The sequence below is a fragment of the Acinonyx jubatus genome, chromosome F2 (genome assembly GCF_027475565.1).
Source record: "Acinonyx jubatus isolate Ajub_Pintada_27869175 chromosome F2, VMU_Ajub_asm_v1.0, whole genome shotgun sequence".
NCBI lineage: Eukaryota > Metazoa > Chordata > Mammalia > Carnivora > Felidae > Acinonyx > Acinonyx jubatus.
In genome coordinates, this window is record NC_069394.1 from 38,560,240 (window position 1) to 38,572,904 (window position 12,665).

At 39.6% G+C, this 12,665-nt stretch overlaps 1 protein-coding gene across 5 annotated transcripts in view; it reads left to right on the forward strand.

Annotated features, from left to right (window-relative positions):
- NIPAL2 (NIPA like domain containing 2) overlaps positions 1 to 12,665 on the forward strand; it is an 82,590-nt gene that overhangs the window by 66,088 nt on the left and 3,837 nt on the right. For 3 of the 5 annotated variants that reach the window (XM_027064158.2, XM_027064157.2, XM_027064156.2), the window contains 4 exons: positions 4,566 to 4,701; positions 6,586 to 6,674; positions 11,025 to 11,088; positions 12,249 to 12,343. In XM_027064158.2, the coding sequence (XP_026919959.1) occupies positions 4,566 to 4,701; positions 6,586 to 6,674; positions 11,025 to 11,088; positions 12,249 to 12,343 (384 nt within the window). The remainder of the gene's footprint in view (positions 1 to 4,565; positions 4,702 to 6,585; positions 6,675 to 11,024; positions 11,089 to 12,248; positions 12,344 to 12,665) is intronic. The other 2 variants (XM_053208005.1, XM_053208006.1) reach the window with 2 other exon arrangements.

A 12,665-nucleotide genomic window follows, 5' to 3' on the forward strand; every position in this document is an offset into this window, starting at 1 on the left:
TATCCTACTTAAATATTTACATTCTGATATTGCTCATCTTCTCCACCTAATCAGTTCTATGAGGACACAGCCATGTCTGTTCTAGTTACACTGTATATAATTACCTAGAACTGAGGACAGTGAGCACAGAGAAAACATTTGAATTAACTAAATTAATTATGGGAATGAAAGCATGGTTCTTTAAGAAATCCATTGATATGGGGCGCCTGGGTGGCTTAGTCAGTTAGCGTCGGACTTCAGCTCAGGTCATGATCTCACCATCCGTGAGTTCAAGCCCCGCATCAGGCTCTGTGCTGACAGCTCAGAGCCTGGAGCCTGCCTTGGATTCTGTGTCTCCCTCTCTCTCTGACCCTCCCCTGTTCATGCTCCATCTCTCTCTGTCTCAAAAATAAATACACATTTAAAAAAAAAAAGAAATCCATTGATATAGTTCATCATGTTAATGGCTCAAAAAGGGAAATATCATGTAAATATCCAGATGCTGAAAAGACATTTTAAAATTTAATATCCGTTCCTAATAAAGAATTTGAAATGTAATCAGAATAGAAAGATATCTGTGTTAAAAACATATTTCTCTCTTTTTAATAATTTTCACTTTATTGGGAAATTATTGACACATACAGTGTATGTATTTAAGTACGCCACGTGGTAATTTGATGTGCATATACATCACAGAATGATTACTGAGCTCATGATAATGACCGCATTTATCACCCCTTATAGTTAACATAGTGAACTGCGTGTGTGTGTGTGTGTGCGCGTGTGCGTGTGTGTGTGTGTGTGTGTGTGTGTATAATGAGAATGCTTAAGATCTCTCAGCAACTCTGAAGTATACAATACCGCATTATTAACTGTAGTCACCATGCTGTGTCTTAGATCCTCAGAATTTACTGTTCTTAAACTAAACATTTAGACCCTTTGACCTACATCACTCCCTTCCCCCTACTCCCTGCCCCTGACAACCACCATTCTAGTCTCTGTTTCTGTGAAATTGGAAAAATATATTTCTCTTAAACCAAAAGCTGAAGCCTACATGCTGGAGAAATAGCACAAGTGCTGTCATCATACTAAGAAATGAGAAAAAGATTGCCCACTCTTCCCTTTATACTTACCTGTGCTGGTTAGGCATTTTACAATGATCACTAATGACTTCTACAAGAAAAAATGATTATGGAAACCATGTAGCAGCTTTGAAAAATAGTTATAGTGTCAAATTAAATGGAAAATGTAGCACACAACATGGTACCTACCTTCGTTGTGATTAAAAGGGTGCATGAAGCAGACGCTGGAGATGAGTGAGAGGTAACAGTAGTATGCAGGTGGATTTGTTTTTACTTTATTGTTAATATTGTTTATGTGATAGATAAAAAAAATGAACTAAAAAGAAAATAGAAAGTGAGGGCAACCAGGAAGAAAGGAAACTGGCTTCTGGTGAGGGGCTCCCCAGGCCTGTGGCTGCAGTCTTTCTTAAGTCTTAAAACTCCCAACCGAATACTTCCAACTAGGGGCACCTGGGTGGCTCAGTTGGTTAAGCATCCGACTCTTGGTTTCAGCTCAGGTCATGGTCTCACGGTTTGTGGGTTCGAGACCCGCATCAGGTTCCACACTGATGGTACTGAACCTACTTGAGAGTCTCTGTCTCTCCCTCTCTCTTGCTCTCTCTCTCAAAATAAATAAATAAATTTTTTTTAAAAAGATGCTTTCAACTGATCAGGAAGCTGAGAAAGCTAGGAAGTCCTTCTCTATGCTTAGCATACTCAGATTATGGAAGCCAAATTAATAAGTGAAATATTTGTGGCTCTAATAAGGAGACATTGGTAGCAATTTGGGAAAGTCTCTGGAAGGAACAGTTGATGACGTCGGAGGAAACCGAGAAGGCCAGATTTCAAACACAGGTCAGCTATGTCAGGCAAAAGCAGTACCACTGTGATGACGAAAGTAATACATGTCTATTGTTGAGAAATAAGAAAAACAGAGAGGGCCGTCAAGAAAAAGGTAAAAATCCATGTAACTGAGCACTGCCTCACAGTACTATGGGAATGTGACTGATAGTCTGTAGAAGGCAGCTTGCCAGTATATTTCAGAAGAACAGCATCTGTCACCAGAGCCCCACCCCCACCCCGCTCCCCCGCCCCATAGCTCATTTTCCTAGGGCAATTGGCAGAGTGCTTTGCAAAGATATATGTTCAGGGATATTCATCACAACCTCATTTTTAATTCCAGGGAAAAAAAGGATGTACCTAAATAACCTAAATATGCAAAAAATAGGGAATTACCAAGATGAAGTATAATTCATGCAAAGGCATACTCACAGCTGATGAAAATCATGCTCAGAAGAATATTTAATGGCATAGAAAATACTTGATGGCAGTTGAAACTAGGTTCCTAAATAGTATATACTATTTGTTATATATATATAACATATGTATATACATATGTTATAATGTATTCATATCCAGAGACAGGAAAATAGCTACAAAGAAATATTCCCAAATGTTAAAAATGACTTGGGGATGAGTGTTGAGATTACAGGTGATTTTCATTTTTCTTTCCAGGATTTTCTGCATTTTTCCAAATTTTCTTAAAGGAACATATAAACTTTTATAGTTTTAAAAAATGAGTTTAAAGGCTCTTCATAATCCCAGTGCCTAGAGATAACTACCAATAGGATCTTGACGTTGTTTCTTCTGGCATTTTTTCCTAGCTTTTTTTTTTCTGTATGTAAAAAGAGAAAATATATAAGCACTTTATATTTTTTATGTATACATTAGAATGATAGCATATTAAATTTTGTATTTTCACCTGTCCTCACCAACCACATTCCCACCCAAAAATAAAACAGAAGTACTTGTCACCAGCCTAGAAATAACTTGCAGAGTTACAATAAAGAGTGATTAATTGGTTGGTGATTGTACATGCTTTGGAAATACAGTGATTAACTATATTAGCAAACCAATAGTTGGTTTAGCTATTTAATAAAAAGTCTAGTTTTGTTTTTGTTTTGCGGTCAAGTATAATTTAACATCAGATGGTAGTTGCATTAGATGACCTTGAAGGGCCTTTGCAATCCTGAGGTTCTGAGGCTAATGGAATAGTGTGTTCAACTCCTTCCCCATTAATGATCCCTTTGGGAAACCTGGCTGTTCAGACCACAAGGCCATAACCACATTGTACTCTAATTTCAAGCAAAATTTTGAAGAGGAAATCAAGGTCCCTCAAGAGCTAACCTTACAAACTTAAACCATCAAGTGGCGCACGTCACTGCAGATAAAATTCCTAGATTAGCTGAGATAGGACTATTGTCATAATCTGTAGAAAACATGTAAGATGATCAGGTCAAAAGCTATTTAAAGATGTAGAGGGACCCAGTTGTAAGGGCCTCTTTATTCAGATTGGGGGTTTGTTTTTAGAATTTGTCACCTGTTCTCTGTTACGATTTTTAGTGGAAAGGAAAATGCCTGATTTGGAAGTGTGCCCTGGTACTCTTCAAGTTGAAGTATATTTTCAGTTTTTGGAAAAGGAGGTTATGGGAGGCTTTCCCTGGTTGGCCATCAGCTGCTATTTTAAACATTCTCTCTATATAATGCCTTTTCAAAAGCTAAAAGGGATAAAGCTCAGATATATCATGACCAGGTAGACCAACAGCACAAAGAAAATGTTTCTTGTTCGCATTGCCTTTGATTTCACGTAAAAATGATTTTTTTCACTTTCTGTAGGTTTCAGCTTAGTTACGGAATTAGATGCGACATTAAATTTAAGCAACCTCAAACCAAAAGAAAACGCTATTTTCTTCCTACAGAGACATGGTGTTTCTAGAAAATGCCTCATTGCTTTCATATTATAACCTTATCAAGTCACTTCTTCATTGCTGTTGGGAACCTATGAAAAATTGGTTTGCCTAAGGCCAGGTTCCTCTTTAGCATAAGAGTATAAATAGAAAGTGCTTATGTGACCCTTAGATTTATGGTTGACTGAGAAATGGATACTCAGCTCTGGTCCTGCTTCCTATTACTGTCTTCAAAAAAATTTTTTTTTCATGAGACTTCTAGACATTATGAACAAAAAGGCTCAGACATAGACTCAGTACAATTCTTAGTAAACTCACAGAGGGAGTCGCTTTCCACTCTCCAGTTTTCTCATCTATTTGGCTCTTGATTTTTCAGTATCGTTTAATAGTTACTTTCCCACTCACGTCACATGGACTGTCTGACTTTGCTTCTCTCCCCCACCTTCATTGTTTTCTCCTCTCCCATCTCCTAGTAATTATAACCTCTGCAACATCCTTTCAGCAGTGAGGGCTGGAAAATAAGCATCTTGCACCCAAGATAAAAAGCACCCAGTCGCGTAGCAGATCTTTAGCTGATTAGGCAAATTCAAAGTGCCGCGCGGCTTGAGCGGCCGGGCTAGCCCTTGTCAGGAGCCACGTCCTACCCCCGCCTCTCACGAGCCTGCGTCCTGAAAGCATGACTGGAGTATTGACCACTCTACTGTGTAAGCTTCAGATATTTGTTGGTAATTCTGTCTCAAAAATGGATTTTATTTGTGTCTCCTGTTTTCTTTTTCAGCCTCGTTGACTGTCATTTCAGTAAAAGCAGTCTCAGGCATGATCACTTTTTCTGTGACGGATAAAATGCAACTAACTTATCCCATCTTCTATATCATGTTTATCATCATGATAGCGTCTTGTGTCTTCCAAGTCAAGTAAGTTAGCTTCTACCTATTCACTAATCTTTCAACATTCCCGTGCTTCTCTGAGCATTAATCTTTATTGGCGTCCGTGGATAATTAAAATGAGGTGTAACTGATTTCTGAGGGTGAAGGGCCTTCAGCTTGTCCTCAGCCAGCACGCCTTGCTTTCTCCTTCGCGTCCAATAATAAGTTTTTACTAAGCTTTGCCTTCATGTCTTGTGAGTTCTAAAGTATGGCCGCAATCTAGCTAAGTGCACTTTGATACTTTCCTGATGCTCTTCTGCTTGTAATTAATATCCATCGTACGCAGGTTGTCATTAGCAATAAATCAAAGGGGAAGGTCCACATCCAGGATTTCATTCTAAATATAGGAAATACATGAACCCTTCACCTTCATTCTTAGCTCATGCTCATTAATTGCCCAGGGATGGACAAAACCAGACGTTTGGCCGGGAGGGAAATCCTTTCCCCAGAACTTTGCATCCTTGGCCAGAATTTTCTTTGTACCCATGGGATCGCGGAATGATTGTTTTATGTTTCTCTTGGGGCCTAAGAGTGGTGACATGGAACATTTTAAATTTCTGTTCTTCTCTCCCCCCCACCCTCCGCCACCTCCTTCTGCTCCAGTCACTTCCCCTCCGTTTCACATCATGATTATGCCTTTGCCTGCGAGGCTGTCTTTAGCCAGCCAGGAAGTTTTCTGTTTATCCCAAAATGCTGTGCAAAAGCTCCATCCCGGAGCCAGCTGGGAAATCAGGGCCTAAACTTGGGAAGAGTTTAGGGAAGAGTTCCCTCCATAGATGCTAGCAGCAAAGCCTAATAGTTCTGGGTCGGACATGGGCCTGTTGCAAGGAAGGTGAAGAGTGACTGGAAAAACCCAGTGTTTTGTCACTGTTTCATTTGTCGTTTCCTTATGAGAATGAGTGTGTTTCTAATGCTTGAGACTTGCCACTTTGTTTCATCTCCCTTTCTTCTTCCGAATTCATCAGCATGGCTATAACATCTTTTTGGAATTTGGTGATTAGCATCGTTATCTTTAAACTCAGCTTTATGAATTTAAGAGGCAGGTCCAACCCAAGGCACCCTGCATTCCCACCACCCTTGTCCCAGTCCCTGCCTCTTCCACACTGGTGCCCCGTGAATGCACTAGAACTGTAGAACTGGCCACCCATCAAAACCGCCTGAGGAGTGGTCTTGTTTGTTCATAGATAGGTACATATACACACACACATATACATGCATGCATGTACACACACGTGTGCTCAGGCACACCTGGGATCTACCCACAAAGCATTTCTTTTTAATTGTGCTAAGACAGGACCTAAACGTCAGTGCTTTTTAAAATTGCTCAGTTGACGTCAATGACAGGGCAGCACGGCTTCACTGTGGGAACCTGAGTCGCGCTGGTGGCCAGAGTGCGAAACTGAGCTCCCCACATGTGCTGTGCAGCTGGAGCACGGAGCATTGTTTTTGAAACATTAAACATTCCTTTACTTCTCCATCTTCCTTGTTGGCATGTGGCATGTCAATGGATAGCTACACTATTCCCCAGATATGATATTTAACAGATTCTAGGGTCTATCCTAATGAATCAGCTCCAGTGTGATACTGGTCCAGCAGCTTGACTCACTTCCAACTCAAACTTCTGTGGCCTCAGAATATGATTAATTGCTTTTCATTGTTACTGTTGTTGGTTTAAACAGACCATAAAACCTGACATCTGATCTCATACATCAGATGCATATAAGCTATGACTGCTGATTGGAAATGCCCTTTTACTGCACTTCCTTTCCCTTTGTAGTTGTAGCTTAAGGACATGCATTTCTTGAGGTTACTGTTAACTTGTTGCTGAACGTCTCTTAAAGCCAGAGCTTCAGTAAGTGCCTTCTGCTCTAGGTTCCTGAATCATGCCACGAAGCTCTACAACACAGCGATGGTGGTGCCCATTAACCATGTTTTCTTCACGACCAGTGCCATTATCGCAGGTGAGCTTGGGTTTTCTCTGCTCGGGTGATTCGACCCCCACAAAAGCATAAATAAAGTTTCTCTCGGAGTAAACAAGACAGCCAAGCAATCTTCAGTCAAAAGGACCTATGTAGCCGGTATCATACCCTGCTCACCTCCACCCGGATCTGAATTTGCTCCATAACATCCTCGCAGACAGATTATTCTGCTTTGTGGGAAGGCTTCCCAGTGCTCTCTGTCTCCCGAGACAGCTCGGTCCTGTTTTGGATCCCCCTAATTATTTGGAGTGCTCTAATTATTAGAAAGTGTTTCCTTATAGTAGGGTTGAAACTAGCCTCCCTGTAATTCAAGACTCTCATCTTAGTTCTGCTTTCTGGAGTCTTCTCCTTGCCAGCCCTTCTTTTAATTTTTTTTTAATGTTTATTTTTGACAGAGAGAGAGAGAGAGAGAGAGAGAGAATGAGCGGGGGAGGGGCAGAGAGAGAGGGAGACACAGAATCTGAAGCAGGCTCCAGGCCCTGAGCTGTCAGCACAGAGCCCGACACGGGGCTCGAACTCGCAGACCGTGAGATCATGACCTAAGCCGAAGTCCAACTGAGCCACCCAGGCGCCCCTCCTTGCCAGCCCTTCTGATAATCAAAGCAGCTGAAGGATCCTCTTGTGTCTTGTCTCTGGGCCAAACATTCCTCTTTCCATTAACTCCTCCTTCCTTGCCCCTTACCACTGATCACCTAGATCAAAGACTGGGGTCTTTGAATCCAGTGTTCCAGGGAAAGGCAGGCAGATGAGATAGAAGCTACTATCTTCACTGCTCTGGCCTCTATTTTTCTACTATTACAGTCCTTTTGTATTTATTGACAATTCAGAAACATATATATGTGAGATACAATAGCATTTTTTTTAAGCATAAATGAGGACTTTAAGATACAAGACAGATGAATATAAGGGAAGGGAAGCAAAAACAATATAAAAACAGTGAGGGAGACAAAAACGTAAGAGACTCTTAAATATGGAAAAAAACCAGAGGGTTACTGGAGGGGTTGTGGGAGGAGGGGTGGGCTAAATGGGTAAGGGGCATGAAGGAATCTACTCCTGAAATCATTGTTGCACTGTATGCTAACTAACTTGGATGTAAATTTAAAAAATAAATTAAATTTAAAAAAAAAGAAGAGATCAAAAAAAAAAAAAAGCATAAATTTGAAACTTGGTCCAAACCAAAATATAATAGATTCCAGTATATCACTCCTAAGGTTAGTACTGTTATGCCCTAGTTTATTGGCTTGTTGGATATATTTACTACCTTCTTATATTGGAAGTTCATTTCCCAAAGCAAAGTTTATGTATTTTGGAAGCAATTAGGGATTATGTTTCCTAATTGACACACCTTTCTTATTTAATGGCAATGTGACTGCCAGTGGGCAGTTTCTAAAAGTAATCGATGCATTTTTTATTTCCCAAAACTGAACCTTACGTTTAAAGAGAAAGATCATATACCAAGATATATGATTTATATATATCTGATTTTTTTTTTAGAATTTTATGCTTGCTGACAAAAGAAAGTATGAAAAGATGGCACATTAGTGTGCCCTAGAATTGTTAGAAATAAAATAATAGGGCCCCAAAAGAGGTACAGGCATGACATACAGCCTAATAGTTAATGTTGTAAAGACATGTAAAAAATGTACTTCCCTTGAAAAGAACATTTCTGTAGTAGGACCAACAGGGCTGGAATCTCAATATTTAGCACGCCAAGTAATTGATGAGTCAGAGAGGCTGGAACTTTCTGGAAGTGATAATGGTTCATCTGCTATTACTGAAGTATGGAATGGAGATGAAGCTTCTTGACTAATTTTCCTTTTTTGCCCCCATCAAAAAGTCTAGCTTAAAATTACAATGTGATATCATATTTTGCCTACGAACTAGTGAAGTTTTTGTTTTGTTCTTTTTATTGCAATAACTAATGCCAAGAAGGCTGCAGTATTACTGGCACTCTCATGGAGTTGGGTAGCATGGCACTACCCTCCGAGAACTGGGTTTCATTGTCTTCATCAAGAGCCTTAAAAATGTTTCTAATCTTTGATCCCACAACTTAACAACAACAACAACAACAAAAATAACCCAATTTAAAAATGGGCAAAGGACTTGAACAGACATTTCTCCAAAGAAGATGTATGAATGACCAATAAGCACATGAGAAGATGCTCAACATCACTAATCATTAAGGAAATGTAAATCAAAACCACAAGGAGACACCACCTTTTACCCATTAGGATGGCTACTAACAAAAAAGAAAAAAAAAAAAAAAAGAATTAACAAGTGTCAGTGAGGATGTGGAAAAATTTGAACTCTGTGCATTGTTGATGGGGATATAAAATGGAGTAGCCACTCTGGAAAACACTATTCCTCAAAAAATTAAACATAGAATTACCATACAGTCCAAAAATTCCACCTCTAGATCCATATCCAAAAGAATTGAAAGCAGGGACTTGAACAGATATTTGTATGCTTGGATTATAGCAGCATTATTCACAACAGCCAAAAGGTGGAAGAAACTCAAATGTCCATCAACAGATGAGTGGAATAGTATGTCATACAATGAAATATTATTATCCAGCCTTAAAAAGGTAGGACATGCTGAGACATGCTACAACATGGATGAACCTTGAGGACATTATGAGATAAGCCAGTCACAAAAAGACAAATGCTGTATGATCCCACCTATATTAGGTATCGGAGTAGTCAAACTTACAGGTACGGAAAGTAGCATGGTGATTGCCAGAGGCTAGAGGAGGGGGCAATGGGGACTTGTCATATAATGGGTAGAGACTTCCAGTTTTGCAAGGTGAGAGGGGTCTGGACATTAGGTGTACAATAATGTGAATATACTTAACACAACTACAAACTTAAAAATGGTTATGATGGTGAACTTTTTGTCATTTGTATTTTACTATGGATTTTAAAAAAGATGTTTCTACTCTTTGAAGCAGAAATTCTGCGTTAAGCAGCAGTAACAAGAAAAATCCTGGGGTGCCTGAGTAGCTCAGTCAGTTCAGCAACCAACTCTTGATTTCAGCCCAGGTCATGATCTCACAGTTTGTGAGATCGAGCCCTGCATCAGGCTCTGCACTGACAGCGTGGAACCTGCTTGGGATTCTCTCCACCCGCCTCTCCCTCCCCCCATCTGCACATGTGCGAGCTCTCTAAACAAATAAACAAACAAGCAAATTAACAAATAAATAAATGAAAAATCCTAAAACGCTGAGAAAAAAATACGTATGAAGAAGTTTATCACTAATTTTCTACAGCAAAAAAATTTCAAAACAGCTGAAAATGCCCTTAAAAGAAATGAATATTATAGGGCAGTTACTTAGAATAACATGGAAACATTGAAATGATTACACAAAAGTGTGCAATAACATGGAAAAATGCTTCCAAACCTGCTCATCCATTCAACAGATATGTATTAGGACTGAACGTGGTTCCTTCCTGTATGAAGTTTATTCTCCAGGTGAGGAGATGGGCTTCTGAGAGCACTCCTTTCATATAGGGCTCTGTCTTGTTCATCGTGGTGTCTGTAGCACCCCGAACAGTAGCTGGCCCAAAGGACTCAGTAAATATTCGTTGGCTAACCAGCAAGGATAACACCGCACACACAAAAATCCAATTCCAAGTAATACATAATTTAAAGATGGCTTTAAGAAAAAAACAATTCTATGAAGGCTTTGGGACCTTAGACCAAGAAGAAATCCTTGAGACCAACAAGGAGAGAAGAAAAGTTCCTCATAGTAAACAACGCATCCAAGTTTTCTTTCCCCCAAAAGGGCGACCAGAAGAAAGAGAAGGGAGAGGGGGTTGACAGTGAGAAATGGGGCTGGGTGGAACGACTACGGTGCCCTCCAGTGGCTGAGTGCACACGGGGCATTGCCAAGAGTGACAGCCTGGGCGGCCAACAACTGCCCTGAAGGGAATGCTGTGTCAGAGGCCCCAGAGTCCACGCAGGCTCTCAGGTCAGGCTTGCTGACCCCTGGCCTAAAACTGTAGGTAGGAAATGGCACTAGAGTTTTGTTTTCTTGCATGTTCCAGTGGGCTAAATCCTAAACTGGATAAGAAATTTCTATTTGCAAAAGTTATGTTAATTGTGTTGATTGTATAAGAATACATTACATAAAGCCTACGAATCTATGTTCTTTTTGAAATCACTGAAAATCTGAGTGTGGCTTGCAAATATTTTCAAACTAAGCTACTGGATGTGCATTTTAAGGGTACCTATGCCTAGAAAAAATAATACATTAACATAATTTAAAAAACAGTGTGTAGCTTTTATATATATTCTTACCCTAAAATTAAGTTTGTCTTTCGTTCCCGTTATAGGTATCATATTTTATCAGGAATTCCTTGGTGCAGCTTTTCTTACCATATTTATATATATTTTTGGGTGAGTAAGTGTCTCAGAAGTAAGGAATGTGAAATCCTGTTACTTTTATGTAGGATTTTTGGCATTGTACCTCAGGTATAGAAAATTGGAAGGTAATATAAGAAAAATGAGTTTCCTGAGCTCTTAAAAGAAACATATTTTTCAATTTAACACCCTACACAGGGTGTTATATGACCCTACACAGGACTCCGTGTCTTTGACTTGGTGATTTGGGTATCTCTCTGAGGGTTCTAAAACTGGGGATGTTCAGTTCCAGCCAAAGTCTCGATAAATCCACTGGTTGTTGTAGCTACTCCATGACCTTTTTGTACTAAATCAGATTTACCTCACTCTTGGAAAATTCTAGGTTAGATCTCACTCAGGAACCACAGATGTTTCTGGGATTATCTAGAATAAAAGGTCAAGTCTAGGACAGATTATTAGCTTTGGACCTAATAACATCAGATTGGTGGTACCCCTTCCTTGTATCTGGACGCCCATCATTCCCCCTTCCTGGAGATTTGGTGGGCATGATTGCTGACATTCTTGCAAACAGAGGGCAGAATGTTGACAGACTGTCACCAATGTCTAAGATCCTCTGTTGGTTCCAGCTGGCACTCCCTTAGCACTTTAGCTGTTTCTTGATCTGGTGTTCTGCATGACCATTGTTATGCAGACTTGAGCCCAGACTATTTTCAGTGTAGAAAACCATCTAGCTTGAAAATTCAATTTCATAAGATGCTTGGGCGAGCCTAAACTTCTAGGATCTGGAAACTATGACTATTCTTATGGCCAAGGACAATTAAATTTCTTAGAAAATTAAAGAACTTTGTTTTTGTTTTTGTTTTTGTTTTTTGCTTGTGTTGCATGCCAGTAATGGGTCTGGGCATGCATGGATAGAAAATGAGACCTAGTGTCTACCCAAAGGGTTTAGAGCCTGATTTAGCCTCCAGATGGTAAAAACCTGGGGCAGAGATTTATTGGAAGCTGCCCAGGTCTTGGTTCTGGGGGAAAGTATTATTGGCTGCAGCAATTAAGACAAGTTCTAGAAGGCTTACCATGAAAAACAGAAAAAACAAGACCAACGGAATTTGTGTCATCATGTAGAATATGGAGCTCAGTTATTTAACACCCTGAGTTGTTTCATGTTCTTGTGTTCCTTATTAATATTACTCTTACAGGTGTTTTCTGTCATTCCTTGGTGTGTTTCTGATCACAAGAAATCGAGATAAGGAACATCTGCCACAGTCTTACATTGATTTTGGAAATATTCCTGGTAAACTGTCTATTCTTTAATTTATGATGGAAAACTTTATCCATATAAATTAGTAGTCGCTGCTATTATTTGGGGTGTTAAAATTAATATAAAACATAATTCTTATCCTTAAAAAATGTACATTTAGCGATGAAACCAGAAGTGATGTTTTAACTGTAAGTGTTAGTAATCATTTATTTGAATGTCAATTTCGCACAGAACACTGGGGATATAAAAGAACTGGCCCTGTTTTCTTGATTTGGGTGATGTCGCAAATTTCCTTTTTGGATTTCCTTAAACTGAAAAAGGGTGAGGGGTAGGAGTGGGGAATGGCTGCCAACAG